At 36.8% G+C, this 16688-nt stretch overlaps 1 protein-coding gene across 1 annotated transcript in view; it reads left to right on the forward strand.

Moving 5' to 3' along the window:
• TASP1 (taspase 1) overlaps positions 1–16688 on the forward strand; it is an 80000-nt gene that overhangs the window by 3884 nt on the left and 59428 nt on the right. Inside the window, exons 2-6 of the mRNA XM_065631827.1 lie at positions 448–665; positions 2393–2460; positions 4028–4096; positions 13001–13121; positions 14488–14572. Of these exons, the coding sequence (XP_065487899.1) occupies positions 521–665; positions 2393–2460; positions 4028–4096; positions 13001–13121; positions 14488–14572 (488 nt within the window). The 5' untranslated portion in view covers positions 448–520. The remainder of the gene's footprint in view (positions 1–447; positions 666–2392; positions 2461–4027; positions 4097–13000; positions 13122–14487; positions 14573–16688) is intronic.

A 16688-nucleotide genomic window follows, 5' to 3' on the forward strand; every position in this document is an offset into this window, starting at 1 on the left:
CTTAGGACTTTCCATACAAGCAGAGAATGACTTTTTTAAGAAATAAAGGTTGTGGCTGTGGAGCATCATCACATTAAAAAACAGTTAAGTGTGATGGGTGGAGAGATAAGTTGTACTGTTGAATAAAAGGAGACCATGGAAAGCAGCTTTCTCTCTGTTGTAGGCAAACCTTAGATTAACAATTTCCTACAATGTCTGGAAAGATGATTAGGTTCAAGTGAAGTCGTAATAAAAAGACTGCTTTCAACTTCCAACATGGACTTTGATTATTTCAAGCCTTATTAATACTGTTAGCTAGAGAAGAGGCAGTACCTGAAAGCCCTTCTTTCAAGAGGCGTAATCTCCTTGTTTCATACCTCTCTTCCAAATGTTCTTTCTGAAGTTGATTTGTATGAACTTCGTCTCTTGGAAATCAGCATCTGACATATGCATGTGGTTTGTTTTTAGGATGATTCCTCTCCAGAGTCTATTTTTGAATGGAAGGATGCTCTTTTCCAGTAGAAGATGGTGATCCTAATGTATGATCATGGAGAAGGGAATAAGTTCAGTAGAAGTGTTACCTTCCAAATCATCTCAGGTTACAGCTGTAAAAGTGGTGGTCAAAGAGCCCAAAACAAAGCAAACCCAAAGAGGGAAACGAGTGGGATTTGTGCTTGTCCATGCAGGTAAGATGTAGATGTGTAACAACTGGAATGGAAATAGTCCATATACAAACTAAATATCAACTAAAATTTTGTGTTGGCCTTAGAATTCTAGTATGTTAATGAAGTGATGTTAACTTAGGATATAAATCTGGGAGTGTTTGATTGGAAGTTGCATTGGATCGGAGCACTTTGGAAACTGTTAATAAAAATGTAGGTTTTGAGTATTCCGAATGGTACTTTTTTCCTCCTTGACAAAACCGCAAACAAAATCCCAGAGTGTATATGGTTATAAAATGTCAATTCTGCAGGAATCTGCTAGGCTTGGGAAATCTACACAATGTGACAGATCTTTCAGTCTATTTTCTTACCCAACAGAAAGATCAAGCGTTACTGTCCGTTATTTTGTCCAGCTTGTCCATAGGGACAGTCTAGTTAAGTCTTTGTGAAACCTCCTTAGGCAGTTTGTTGCAGAACTTGACTTTTTTTTTTTACCCTTTTAAAGTTTTCCTCCGAGTCTAATTTCAATCTTGTTCATATTTAAGTAAATTACCTGTTATTCTTTCCACATGTAATGAATAGGTCATCCACTCAGATGTGATACAAAAATGATGTGCTACGTGTGTCTTGTTCATAAATTCTAAAATGCTGTTAGTCTTGAAAACACTAGTGATGCTTATATCTGGCCGTATATTTGTTTTTAGCATATGTGTGATGACATGAGGTGAAATTGAGCAAAGTAGCCTGGTGACACCTAAAGTATTTGAAAAACCACATGCTACTTGGTTTATAAAAACACAAAATCCTTAAGGCAAAAAAAAAATTCCTTAAAGAACTTTTTCTGTGTTGAAATTTGAAGACCCTGGTATTCTATTTTAAGAGCAAATAGAAATGTTCGATATGTGTTTCCTGTGTTACTTTGTTGAAAGTCAATTTTTCTTTCACTAGTAGTGTTAAAACTTATTTTGTTAGAGTTTCTCAAGGCTAACGTTTGTAAAGGTGGGGAAAGGGAACTGGAGATAAATACGAGCATATTTTTCAGGTTCAAAAAACAGGAAAACATAATAAGGTGGAGTATGAATATCAGCATGTTAGTCTTGTCTGTTATTTTTCTGATGCTGTATTTAGTCTAATAGTGGGCAGTGATAAATTTTTACAGTACGGAAGTAGGGGGCGGTAGCAATAAAACAGAGCATAAGGGTTAGATGCAACAGGATAGACAGACTGAAAATGGGAAAAAGATTAAAACCTCCTTATGTTCTTGATTTGAAGGAACTCTCCTGGTTCGAAAGCAGCAATAATGAGGTCTGAAAACATAGCATAAACATGAAAAGATGAACAGAGTGGTAGTTGCCAACTTGCAAACCAGCAGTAGAAGAAAAATTGGAGTTTTACTTAAAACCAAGGGTTTTGCCCAGTAACGGACAATAAATAAAAAAAGCTCTGCTGGAAATCCTCCAATAACGAGCAAAACTGCAATCTTTTGGAAAGCGTCTGTAGGAAGAGATTGTATGACGCTGAGATTTATACCTGTATGCTTCTGCATGTGTGCTGTGTATCCTATATTTTACTGAGCGTATTTGAATCAACGTTGGAATGCATAAAATTGTTAATCATTGATACAAAAAGGAAATGCCAATGTAATCCAGAATAAGGACGGCTGTTTCTGGCTGTGTCTTAATTCTTTATGCGAACTATAGGCTGTAGTTTGACAGGTAGTATAATCTCTTTTCCTTTTGCCTTAATTGTAGGTGCAGGTTATCATTCAGAATCCAAAGCTAAAGAATACAAGCATGTGTGCAAAAGAGCCTGTCAGAAGGTACGTCTTAGCAGCTCTACAGTCTTGTAATGTTACAGAAGAAATACATTGGGTAGCGCTGTCCCTTAAGTATGAATGGGCATGTTTGGGTTTACTTAGGCTGTATGCATTTCTAGAGAAAAAATGAACCAGCAAAAGTTAAAGTATAGAGTCAGGAGAGTGCGTGGCCATGAGGTGCAGCAACATTCTCATCAGTGGTGGCAAATAGCAGACGCCAACAGAATGGTGGGGGAACAAGAGAAGGTCACACTGGTACCTACATGGAATATTTCTAGAGCTTCCTGCACCGTTCCCAAGGCTCTGGGATTTCTGGAGCTAAATACGGTGCCTGAGTTTTTCTTTCAGCAATGTCCGCTCTTTTTGGAATTTATTTAAACTCTAGTATCCAGGTTGCTCTGTGAACACAGGGATTTTTAGAATTCTTTTCTCCTTGATAGCTCTTACCTCCTCTCCAATTAAGAAGGTAGAAACAGGAAAACCAAAACAGAAAATCAAAACCTTCTTCCCAAAGCTGGAAAGGGAGAAATGGCAATATTTTAATTTCCATTGAAATTATTATTTTTTTTAATCTTCTCCAAGAACTCTAGGTTTGGAACTGGCAAGTCCTGTGTATTAAGTGTTGAATGAGAAGCTTGAAGACCTGTCTCCAAAATTTTTAATGCATTTTGCTTTCTCCAGGGAGGAGCTGGGGAACTTTGCAGGCTTTTTAGAAGAGTCTCAGAGTTGGCCTCTGATAATTATATCACTTCATCTTACAGTTCTGTTGCTCAATCTTAATACTGATCTCATTTTGTAATGAGAAGCTTCAAAAATCATCCAAACGTAACACTAGTTCATTGAAGTTGTGCATTAGTTGTGCATGTGTGGAAAAAAAAGGCTGTTTGTTGTCGAATTTAAAGTTGAATTTGAGATTTTGTTTGATTCGTTAAGCTAGGTAGCCAACGTAAATAACTTGTATGAAGAACAAACAATTGCAGATTTGTCTTGCAACTGAAGATGCAGCCATAGCTGTTTTTTTGGGGTTCCCTGGGAGACTTGACTGTAAGGTCTTGACCACTACAGACCTAAGAAATAACATGAGGATCTAGAAGTTCATTTTTTTAAATGCATATATATTTTGACTGTAACATTGTCTTACTTGATTTGATTTTGTGTGTTAGCTTTTAGATAAGCTTACTTCATAGATTCTGTTCAATTTCATAACAATTGCTGTATGCGCTACTAGAGATTTTTGTTGAATCTTGGAAGGAAAATTAGAAGCTTCTTGACTGAAACATTAAGTGTTTGAGGACACCAGGTATAAGAATTTATTTTCCTATAAGTTTGACCATGCAGGAATCTGCTACTAAGTGCAGTGTCTCAATGTCAGAGTAGTGAAATCAAGCCTTCAGATCTGCCCTTACATGGTGCATACTGACTGTTTCTGCAGCCTCTTGGTTTTATGTCCTCTTACATTTTAAACTAATTTGGTGAAGACTTTATTTAGGAGACTTTATTAGGAGAATGCAGGGCTTAGTCATAGAAGATCAGAATTTTCTAATCATCAACTAAAAATTCTGTTTTGCAGGCAATTGAAAAGCTACAGGCTGGTGCTCTTGCAACAGATGCAGTGACTGCAGCACTTATAGAATTAGAGGTATGAATTTCTGACTAGTAGTAAATATGTCTCTCAAGTACATTGCCAGATTTTTCTGTAGGAAAGTGTTAATTCAAATGATAAAATCTACTGGGATTTCTATTTTTGTGTCTTGTATTTAGTTATCTGTGCAGACATGGAAGCTCTTCCACTGTATTTTGGAGTAAATGTATTTAAAGAGTTTCTAAAAATGCAAACTGAATAAAAGTTTAGTTGGTGCAATTTGATTGTCATTTTAGGCATGTATTATCAATAGTCTTTGACTTTCAAGAATAAATACAGTGATTAAAGACTTACCAAACACTTTGTAGGGAACTTTATTTCTGACATACCAAGCTACAGGTAGACTGCACTGGCCCTGTTTCTTACACAGAGGAAAAAATCATGCTACTGCTCACATATGTTAAGTATAAAATCTAGGCTAAGTCTTAATTCCTTTCGTTTGCGTTAATATCTCACACTAAGTTACGTTTCATTTGTTGAAATTATGATCCAAAGAATTTAGATGTAGTTAGTCTTCAGTAGTTCTACTGATACTGTCATGTAGCTATTACATTGAGGCAACTATCTCTGAGTATCTCTGAGCTTTCTTGGGTTGTGTTACTCATACTATTTTCACTTCTTTGGTTTAATTCTACAAAAGCAATTGCAGAAATTTAAGGGTGCTTGTCTCTCCATCCAAATAAAGGACTATGTGAAAATGAAGCAGGAATTTTAAGTTCTCATTTGTCCCACAATGTACCTCCGCTATGGGCTTAAATTAATGTGGTTCTCAAAGGCTTTTTTTCCTTACATTTTTTACTTTGTTTCTGTATGATCTCCCTGATGGGATAAGAGACTAGAAGCAGGCTGTTCAGAGAAATGTGATGTCAGTGTAAGATAATGCTTTTTTACTGATTTTTACAACAACTGTGTGGAGAACAATAGGACAAGTAATGGCTTTATTTCAAAATGGTACTTGTTAATTAAGATAGAAAGTCTTGCAAATTATAAGGAGATAAGCAGCTGTTTGTGAGGTTTTTGGAAAAGTGTCTTGTTGGAGTGGTGAAATTTTTACAGCATGTCATTTTAGTGAAGGGTCCCTATGAAATAATGTAGGAGAGAGTAAAGCTAAAATTTCTGGGATATAAATGAGGCAGTTTGGTTATTGTCCAAGGTCCATTAATCCCTCATGGCAGTAATGATTGAAATGGGTATTCTTCTTCTCCCAGAAGGAGTAATTGCTTCTTCCTCTCCAGCTTTATTAATAAAGAAGGAAGCCAAGGTAAGTGTTGTGCTGTAAAAATAATTTGCTGGCTTTGGAATTTGTGGTGGTATTCTGAAAGGATTAGCAGTGGATTTGCTGACACATATGTTGGGAAAGTGTTAATTTACATACTTGATAAGGTTAGCATGAGGCAGGCTTTGAACGGTACTTTTGGCCTCCACCAAAGTGTTCAAATATGCTTTCATGTGTTATCTTTTGTTTTCACCTAGCTGTACTCTAATGTGTATATGTCTAATGGAATTATTTGGAATGCACTTCCATAAACTAACTGAGGCTGCTATTGCTCCACAAGATTGTTTTGTGTGTCACTTCACTCCTCAGTGGAAAAAAAAAATCTACCTTATGTTGTCATTTTTATCACGTTCCTGGTCTACACAGAAGAAAACATATTTTAAGAAGCTTAACAGCTATTATATGTAACTCTTTGCAGCTGTGCCTGGGGTAAATATTTTATTTGTTTTTCTTATCTCCAAGAGACTTTTCTTATTTAGTAGATGTAAATACTCCGAAGTGACATCTGTGTAAGAAGTTACAGCTTTAAGATGAAAATAAAAACCTTTTTATGAAATTTCTCCCATCAGCAACCTTTTTCTCCTCATCTGTCTTGCTGCTATTCTGGTCATGCCTGCCATAATTTGACTTTCTGATTTTATAATTACCTTAGGTAGTATTTTCATGCGCACTGTTGCACAAAACCTATTTTTTTTCCTTTTTCTTCTTTTTAAGATTAAATATTAATTTGTTTGGGTTATACTGCTGTCATTAATGTAATTATTTGCATTCATTTATTCATTAAGTGAATTATATAACCTCTGAATTGCGGGTTGTTCTTTCTGTTACTGGGATAAAGGACGTAGGGTTTGGGATTTGGGCTTCTTTTAAATTGAAGGATGTTGCTGTGGAGTTACATTGAGGAAAAATCAAAGGTATGCTCAAAACAGAAAATGGTGTGGTTTGTAGTGGCAGTTTTTTTGGATCTTGAATTAGAAATTCCAATGTGTTAGACTGTCAGCTTTAAAAATATTGGAAGGTTTGTGTCTACTATTCTCATCCTGAACACCACCTCCAGACATCTCTTGCCATTTCTAGAGCTACATCTTTTGTTTTAATTATGATTTTTTTCCTACTGCTCTATGGAAAACAGAAACTGCATGTGGCAAGTTGCCGAAGCGAACAGAATAGTTATTCTCATCAGTTACAAAATTTTATGGTTAAAAATGTAGGTTTGTATGTTGACTGTTTCTGTAATGAGCTCTCACTACCCTTTTGTTTATGCAGGAGGAAATAGTGACTTTTCATAAAGTACTTCAGCATTTTGAGTTGGCAAATACAAAAATCTGTATGAAAACAGTTTGTTTACATGTGTCACTGTAATACAGATTAAGACACAGAACAACAAAAGTTTGTATAACATGTGTTAACAGATTCCATTGTAGAGTACTGTTTGTAACTTCTTGATATTTTGGCTGATGTAGAACACGTTGCTGTGGGTTTATCAGAAATATTTAATCACTTTCACAGTTCTCTAGGACTTTTGATGCTGTGTTCCAGAAATCTGTAGTCTTTGCAAGGCATAAATATCTTTTCATGGAAATGTCACAAAAGATGAATTTTTTTCCTCAGTTCCACTCAATTACACAACTCTTATTACACAGAATTTCAGCTAATCCAAGAGGCATCACTTCAAAGACTTGTTGAGGCGCAAGACTTGCTCTTGATCTTTTATGAGCAAGCTGACAGTTTGCTTGTGGTATGCTGTCTGTTTTCTGTTTTATTTTTGCAGACTCCAAGTGAAGAAAGAACAGCCTTTCTTTGTTGGACTATATGATTCTCGAGTTAAATAGTATTCTGTGATCAAGATAATATACAGCTAATAGTTAACTAGAGAAAAGGTAGATTTCCTTGGCAAAGTAACAAGAGCAGCTGACCCGGAATACAGTTAAAATAACTGTGTTGGCCTTCGTAAGCATCAGCTGAATTTGATAAGGTGATTAAAGGCAGTTATGTTTTCCAGTTTGTGAACTCTTGTCATTGCAGGGGAACAAATTAACACGTTACTTCTTTCAGGTTTTGGTAATAAAATGGGTGTAGACAAGGTGCTTCGTAACTCACATCATTTACACTGAATGCTTCCACAAAGACATGATCGCAGTAGCATTTCTTTTTGCACTCTATCAGCCACCTTATGAAGTCTGAATTTCTCTTGAAACATAATGTAATTTGGGCAGCTTTTCTGGGGGGAGATCTCCCTCCATACACCCCTTTAAAACTTGCAGTTTTCAACAGAAACACATTGCATTTTTAGCTGGATATGAGGATAACGTGCAATCTCAAGCTTTTCTTTGACTATAGAGCACTTCAGAAGGTCTACTGTTCAGGTACTGGAGACAAAAACGTAAGTTTGTTGTAAAGAATGATGAATCACAGAATCACAGAATGTTAGGGATTGGAAGGGACCTCGAAAGATCATCTAGTCCAATCCCCCTGCCGGAGCAGGAACACCCAAATGAGGTTACACAGGAAGGCGTCCAGGCGGGTTTTGAATGTCTCCAGAGAAGGAGAATCCACAACCTCCCTGGGCAGCCTGTTCCAGTGTTCCGTCACCCTCACTGAGAAGAAGTTTCTTCTCAAATTTAAGTGGAACCTCTTGTGTTCCAGCTTGAACCCATTACCCCTTGTCTTACTGTTGGTTGTCACCGAGAAGAGCCTGGCTCCATCCTCGTGACACCCACCCTTTATATATTTATAAACATTGGTGAGGTCACCCCTCAGTCTCCTCTTCTCCAAGCTAAAGAGCCCCAGTTCCCTCAGCCTTTCCTCATAAGGGAGGTGCTCCACTCCCTTAATCATCTTTGTGGCCCTGCGCCGGACTCTCTCCAGCAGTTCCCTGTCCTTCTGGAACTGAGGGGCCCAGAACTGGACACAATATTCCAGATGAGGTCTCACCAGGGCAGAGTAGAGGGGAAGGAGAACCTCTCTCAACCTACTAACCAGCCCCCTTCTAATACACCCCAGGATGCCATTGGCCTTCTTGGCCACAAGGGCACAGTGCTGGCTCATGGTCATCCTGCTGCCCACCAGGACCCCCAGGTCCCTTTCCCCTACGCTGCTCTCTAATAGGTCATTCCCCAACCTATACTGGAACCTGGGGTTGAAGATTTCAAACTTTTTCTAAGTTTAGTCTAAGTGAATTAATACTGTCGATCACTTTTTTTTTTTAATCTGCTTTGAGTAGAATATTCTTTAGGAACATCATGTAAATTGGAAATTATTATGATTGATGGGGGAGCGGATGCCACATTTTGGGTTTTGATCTCCTTGCTCCTGAAATTGCGCAGTTCACTCTTTTATTGTTATGGATCAATGCAAAGGATATTTTGAACCTGTTGAAATACTCAAGCAGAGGGTTTGTGTGGCCATCAGCAAAATTTTGCAGTGAAAGAACTTGTTTCTTCTTGAATTCTTTTTGATTTGTTTGTTTGGTTATTTTGTACTAATTAAGATTTTTGAATATACAATCCGAGTCCCAGGGACTTCTCTTTAAAGAAGAGAGCACGACGCCAGGAGTCTCTTTGTATTAAGGCAGTCACCATAGATGAACTTTTAATGGGTAATGAACTGGAAGTTGTTAATTCTAATTAAAAGCAATATTATGATGTTTTGCAGCAGAGTGGCCAACAGTAATCTGCGGCAGAAGTGTTCTTTAAAAAAATCTTAGCGGGTTTAATTGAAAGGGATGTGACTCATTCTTGTAGACTACTAGTTCTTGTCACTAAATTTCCTCAGAAGAATGAATTTTAAAATTACAGTGCGTAAAAAGAAATGCCTGTAGGCTTTGAATGCCTTTTAAAAGTTGCAGGTAAACCGTGGCCAAAACTATATCAGAGATGGCTGGAACGTTCTTTAATGCATATTGAAAACAGAGCATTTTAACTATTTGCCTAGATGTAATTCAGCACTATTAGTGTTACAGCGTTGAGTAACTTCTTCAAGCATTCCAACTTTGACCACAGCTAGAGACTTGAGCATGCCTGTGTTTCCTGCCAGAGCATTTATAAATACATCCTGAAGTAAAAAGAATTCTAAAAATAAAAATTATACCCTCGATAGCTTGCGAGTTTTTACAGATGGGCTGACTTGGGCAAATGAAACTTGTTTCTCGTCTTAAAGCTTTGTATTATCTCCTTTGCTTTAGGTTTATGTTGTAAGTTAGAGATACTTGAGTGGTGGAGTAATTGCCAGGTAGTCTAGTATTTTTCACATAATTGAAAGCTTATCTTTTGTGAAAATGCTTTGAATAGCTATTTGTTTGTCTTTTCCCTCTTTTCTATGGTAGTAGGGCTTGCTGTTAGCATGCAAAGCTCATGCTCGATTTGCTTTCTTGTCTTTTTTCAGTTTCCTTAGAAATACAAAGGCTGATTTCTGCTTGGGTTTTTATTTATAAGTATATTCCTGAAGATACGTTGTGTATTACAAATGTTTTCCTCCTTTCCTTTTCTCCCTCTTCTTGCATACATGCTTTGACTGGGTTCTTCCCCATCCTGTGGCAGTCATGTATAGTAGTTCTTGCAGTACTGCATTCTTCTGTCCGCGTGTGTGAAGAGACTGCTTCAGTTAACTCAGTTTATTTTCTTCCCCCTTTCGAAAGCATGTACACTTCTGGTTTAAGAATGTTTCTGCATTCCTTGAATGTTTTGAATTTTCATTTAAAAATACACGTTAGTTTTCATAAGTTGTATTCCTCCATTTGTATATCAGAGTCTTGAAATCTTTTGGTCAGACTTTGCAGAAACTCATGTTTTCAAAGAGAGATGTATTTATGTGGTATAGTCCATGTTCTTGCCTATTCATAGAAGTAGGTGTGAATTTCTGTTTCCATTTTTATGAAGGTTTTTCCCTGCCTCATTTCAAAGGCTTTGTATCTCATCTTGGAGACACTCGGGTAGGTATCAGAAATTCAATGTGTTCACACTCCGTTCCTCCGTTGTCTAAAGCTGTTACCACATCACCTTTCAGGTCTGTGAAGACAGAGTTAGACCATGTTGCTCTTGGCAATTCTGAGACTGTCTTAGTTGAGTTCAGTCTGATTGTAAAGGTCCACGGACATTTTGAATACGTACTTGGAATTCGGTCTTTATTTCTTTTTGCTGAGGAAACAACTCATATTGTGACTGATTGTACTGTTAAGATTCCTTCTGAGTTCTGGAAAGACTTATGCCACCAAAGAGGCTTCTACAGTTTTGTTGGTGTAGAGTTCTATTTATCCAATATTCTGTACTATGCTGAGAAATATTCTGTATGGAGAAACATGTGGCATTTCCTTGGTCTCGAGATCCTCTGAGTAATTTATCTTGGTGCATCCTTGATGTTGTGCCAGTGAAGGTGGTATGCCAAAGCATCAAGCACATCTAGATTTTTAGAAATAAAGTGAACTGCTGCCACTCTGTATCCTGTATTTTTTGCCTACCCTCTTTTGATTATTATGTTTATCCGATGATAGAGAGCTTTGTGTCTTGGCTGCCGGATTCTGGACCATGTTACTAGAACTTCTGTTCTGCTGGGCCCTTCTTACTCCCTTATTTGTCCATGACATCTGCTCTTAAGATAACAGCTGTCTTCGCTTTGTGGCTGTGACAAATCTGTAGAGCACAAAGCTTTTCCTCTTTGCTAATGCTTTTGAGTATAGTGCACTGAGCGAATGTTTTTGGAATAGAATGTTAGAAATTTGTCTCCGCTTGCAGGTCTGTGCGCTCTGATTACCCAAGGAACTTGGACAGCACTAGGAGTAAGCATTGTTCATCCTAATGCATTCCTGGTTTTACTTTGTCCTCCAAGTACCTTTCACCATTCGTGTTCAGTTTTCTTCCATCCCTTCTATCCTCCTTTTGTTCTAAACTTCACTGATTTAATTTTCTTCATAGTTGTAGAGCCTGGGGAGCAGTGAAGTCAGTTAAGCCAATGGCTGCTCTGCAGTCTTCCGCCTTTTCAAGGCCATCATCTTGGTAGCCTTTTAAAAATCATATTCCACCCCCCTCCCCCCCCTCCCCTTTAGGGAAAGTTATTCCTTGTGCACTAAACTGCAAATATTTCATTTTCCTAAAATCTTTTTGAGTTTCCCTACATGCCGTGAGGCATAGCTGTCGAACAACACAATGAAGTACACAGTGATTCTGAAGATCTGTTGTGGTATGTGATAAAATGGGATAAAATCTCTTGCTACTTCTTGGATGCAGAAGCCAAAAGCAGATAATAAAGATGAATAGTATAAAATGAACACAGATATAGTGTTTCATGATTATATATTAATCATGTATTATGTATTCATGATTCTTCAGGAAGATAGCGTTTTGGTGACTCAAACATTAAGAACACTTTAAATATATCTGTATATTAGAATGAAAATCTTGCAAAACAGGTTTTAAATTGACTTACTACTTGCTTATTTGAAAGTTAACAAAAGCTAATTGACAAATTTATTTTTCATTTCTGTGTTCTCTCTTTCTTTTGTTTCCTCGTGTTCATTACAAATTAGTATGTACAAAAAAGAACCAGTTCATTTAAGACAGAACCTTGAGCTGTGTCCAGTAGATTTGTTTACTAATTCAGCTTATATTACATGCGCTGTAACAGTATGACCATCTAGTTTCATTGGCATGTTCACACTTGGTCTAGACAAGCATTTTCTTTGTCACATCAGGTTGTTATGCTGTTGTAATAAAAACAGATAAACTCTGAAAGCCAGCAGCATCCCTCTGAAATTTTGCTGTTTGGCTGTTCTGGGCTGTTCTCTTTCTTTGCCCTGTACTCTGTTTCGTGCTTGCGTCTAGAAAGGGGGAATTATATTGAACTGACAGTGAGAGCCCTGAACTGCCCTACTTGAAAACTTGGCACTTTTAAAGTGAGGGGGATGCTCTGATGGAATTGGGGTGGGGGCAAAAATGGGTGTTTTTAATTCTAGCATACAAAACTTCCTGTTTGTGAGCCTTGAATTTGCAAAGAGCTACAGAAGGTGCTTATAAAAGAGGAGTTAGTTTTAAATTCGTTTATTAGATGTTCTATACTTTCTATGAAATATGTCTTGGTTAAACTTCCTGATCACAGTAATGACTGTCCTTACACTAATGATCAAAAGCGAATTATTACTGATGCTGATTCTTAGTTTCTGTGTGCAGAGGTGAATCATAGGCTTAGGATGTTGAGGGGACAGTTTGCTTTGCTGCTGTGTCATACTTAAGAGTTTCTAAGGTAGACTGTGGTCCATGCAGTGGTTATTAGGTGTGACTTAAACTGACAGGTAAGGGCCCACATGAAGTGTGAATTTTGGGGGAGGGAGGGAGAGATTTTCGTTTGCGTCATAAAGCTTTTGCTTGCATATAAATGATAATTTAAATTGTTGGGTGATTTTTATATTAGCACGTTATTACATTGGAGATACGTCACACCCTATAAGAGGGTGTAAGGTATCTATTACAGTAGTTTGAGATGCCCTTTTCCAATTACTGTTGTTTTTGTTACGGAAGATTATTAGAATAAGAAAGTGTGCTGTACCAAGATCAGTGTCATCTGATCAGTTATACAAAGGTTTTGATCTTGTCTATTATGGATGTGGCCTTATAGTGTTTTGTTCTTGTTTTTAGGATTCTCCTTTTACAAATGCAGGATTGGGGTCTAACTTAAACCTTCTGGGTGAGATAGAATGTGATGCCAGTATAATGGATGGAAAGTCATTAAATTTTGGAGCAGTTGGAGCACTGAGTGGTACGTTAACTGTGTATTATAAAGCTAACTACTGGTTTAAGTGCGAAGATCAATTTTGTCCTCTTTTGTTACTTTTTCGGGCTGGGGGGGCACATTGTAAATATTGCCCCATATAAATAAATTCTGCCCCCTATAAAGTAAAAAAGGAAGGCATTCCTGCTCCCTGAAGCACTGTTTTGTGTTAATTTGTTTTGCATAACGTATTATGATGTTGGTTCACTGGTAATCCTTTGATGCAGAACAAACGGATGATACTATACGGTATTCACGATGGGAGTGAGTTTGCTGAGATGGATTTGTGTTATAGAATGATAGCTTTATAATGAAATGCAACTATTAAAATAAAGGGTACAAGCATTTAAATTAAGCTTTGTATTTGTTTTTGTTATCTGTCTGCTCGAAGAACCTACTAGTATATCAGTCATAAGGCCGAACAATATTTTGGTATCTTAGTTAAGTTGATCAAATTAGGATTCTAAGGGACCAAAGTTTCTTTTCATGGAATCATTGAATCCATGATTCAATGATTCTATGATTCTCTCACATAAGCAGTTACATTTGGATTTATTTTGTGTGATACTCTTACAAGGTTAAATACCTTTGCATATGGGATATATTTAATCTCAGAACTAATGTGCTTCTCTTTTTTTTTTTTGTCTAGTTTTAGCTTTCAGTACAAAACAAATACAGAGTCCCCAATAGGGATTGTTGAGGTTTTGTCATAAGTACATTGAACAGCCTTAACTGTTACTGTTGAATAGCTTTTCTGACAACACTTTAAGCTTTGTTCTTTATCCTAGAATAGTTCTAAACCATGGTAATAACTTCCTCATGTAGATATAAATCTAAAATAAATAGTAAAATTAAGTGTTTCAAGGCTTGTTTGTTACGAAATGTGTGCTTCCAACCATGGGGAAGGAGGAAATGAGAGAGTGAGTCTGAATCCTATAATCCCTGTTCTGGCCAGATAGATCCAAATGAAAGCTCTTTCCATCCTGAAAAATTAATGTTCATAAAACATCTTTGGCCTGTAGGATACCACAGATTTAATTTGAGATTTCTATGGTAGGAGGTCACTCCTAATATTTCAATATGATTTAAAAAAATCCAACCAAACAAACAAAAAAACAGGGGGCGGGAGGTGTTCATTAGAAGGCCTTGTCACCACTGATAGGACATGTGAAGGAAAAACTGATGAAGTTTTGATTAAATTGAAATACAGCAGCACAAGGTGTCTCTTAATGAATTGGCAAAGGTTTAGGAAGTAAAGGAAGCTGACTTCCATTGCCAAAATGAATGCTACAGTGCTACGTGGAAAAATATTTTAATGTTTTGTTCCCATTTTCTTGCTAATTTTTCTTTTCAGGAATCAAGAATCCAGTTTCAGTTGCAAATAGATTGTTGTGTGAAGGGCAGAAGGGAAAACTCTCTGCTGGCAGAATTCCACCTTGGTAAATGCTTTGTTCTGCTTGACTTTACTTTGGTCTTTTGTCTCTACTGCATGCAATATTTGAAGGTTATATCTTATCCCAAGAAGGCTGGTGCTGTTTTACATGCAGTGATAATGTGCCTTTAAAAAGAAGATCAGCTTTGTTCTCTGATCTTGAAGCATCTTTTGCACTTGGTGAAGTTGCATGTAGAATGAAGTATTGCGAATAGATGGCAACATAATTTTGTGATAATTTGTCTGTGTGATTATTGCCAGACTGAATTCTTACGTTTTTGTACTGTAGCATTTTGAAAAATCTCTGAATACATCAAGATTAAAATGAGATTCTACTGCCTTTGCCTCTGTCTACCTTTAAAAAAAGGAACAGTTTTAAACAAGTATATACAAAAATCCTACTATACTGCCTGTCTTTATGGCTTTATTTTGTAGCTATGGTGTGGAAACATGCAATGTTTAGTAACTTCCTCTTAGCCAAAATGAGAAGGTATTTTAAAGATGAATTTCATAGTATTTGCAACAATGATGGAAACATGCACTGGTTTATTGAGATGGGTATAATACTTAGATGGAAGAGGTAACTATGGAATGCATAACAACTTTAACTGTTACTGCATCATTTTGAAAAGAATCCAAGAAATGTGTCAGAATTAGTTGCTCTTAAAACCATCTTGTTTTCATTAGCAGTTTAAATTGACAAATAGGGAACTTGAATAATCCCTTCATATTTTTTGACTGCTATCCTCAGTTATCATAAACGTTGCAGAAATTTGCTACCATTTGCCACCTAATGGACTGCAGTATTTGCAGATGTAATAAACTAACACTTATGTCATTTAAAATATGTATATTTACATTTACAAATTTTACTTTCCTTACTATGTTATTCTTATTATGTAAAATTATCCAAATAGTCTGTATCTGGATGGTATAATATTCCAGTTTAAACAGTGAGGAAAAGCACTATTTCAGTGTTGTGCCATGCTGCAAAGGAAGGTCATAGATCAAAAAAAGCCACCCTGAAACCAAACCATCAACAAGCCGATTTTACATATAAAACTCTTTAATGAAGAAGGAAAAGAGTAAGTGTAGTTGGTGAGTTAACTTATTTTTCTTTTTTTTTCTTTTTTTTTTTTTTTTCACAGGAGGTGTTTACTAAGGAATAGAAACTTGAATTTCAGTTGTTGTTAGCAGCTCATTTCTTTAGGTGTCAGGAGAAAGGCAGGGCTTAGCTGAGTTACATTAAAGAGTGTCAAACGAGGTGAGGTTTTTTGATGTTCCAGAACTAGTACTGAAGTCGGCTACAGGAGCAAGCACTTATGATTTAGTTTCATCTGTATCATCACAGTGTTTTCTTGAATTGTAGTAAGGAAGAGCACTTGGGCATTTTTTGCATATTTGCTGTAACTTCATGGCCTAGTTTTTGTTGCTATTACTTTACAAGTAGAAAAGAAACTACATCCTCTTGCCCTCAAAAGGCAAGACTAAATCTTTTGAACACTGCAAAGTCTTGGCTAACAGATGCTTTTAAAGACAAGGGAGCTCAAACGATGGAGGCGACACATGCAGTTTATTGTGCAAACATTGTGGACCTGAGTTTCTTAATACATATTTTAATTTCCATTTCTCCATTCTGGATTTTGAACATGAATTTTATTACAGCAGATTAGTTATTCTGGGAACAACCTGAATGAGTGGGATATGACGGGTTGTGCATTAGACTTGCTTTGGTAGATGCTCCTGTCCGTAAGGATATCCCATGTTCGGAGTGTTCATTATAGGTGATGAGTCTTGACAATTTCATGCCTTGCCTTTCTGGTGGGGTTTGGCATGACACATTGTTGTTTGGGGACTGAAATATATTCCTGCACAAGCTGGGAATATATATAGTCAAATAACAAGAGAACAGCTGTATTTTTGGCATTCCTACCAAGTGTCAAGATTTTAGTAACTGATCTTTATTTGTTAAGATATGCAAATTTCATCTTATTTCTTATGGGAAAATAGTGCATCAGGGAATCTTCCCAATACTGCTTAGCCTAAAAACATGTCTTGTTAAAAATAATAGTGGTAGAGACCATTTCTATGGTGTGATTTGAGCTAGCTGAATGTTTTCCAGC

This window comes from Caloenas nicobarica, chromosome 3 (assembly GCF_036013445.1).
Source record: "Caloenas nicobarica isolate bCalNic1 chromosome 3, bCalNic1.hap1, whole genome shotgun sequence".
In the NCBI taxonomy this organism is placed as follows: Eukaryota; Metazoa; Chordata; class Aves; order Columbiformes; family Columbidae; genus Caloenas; species Caloenas nicobarica.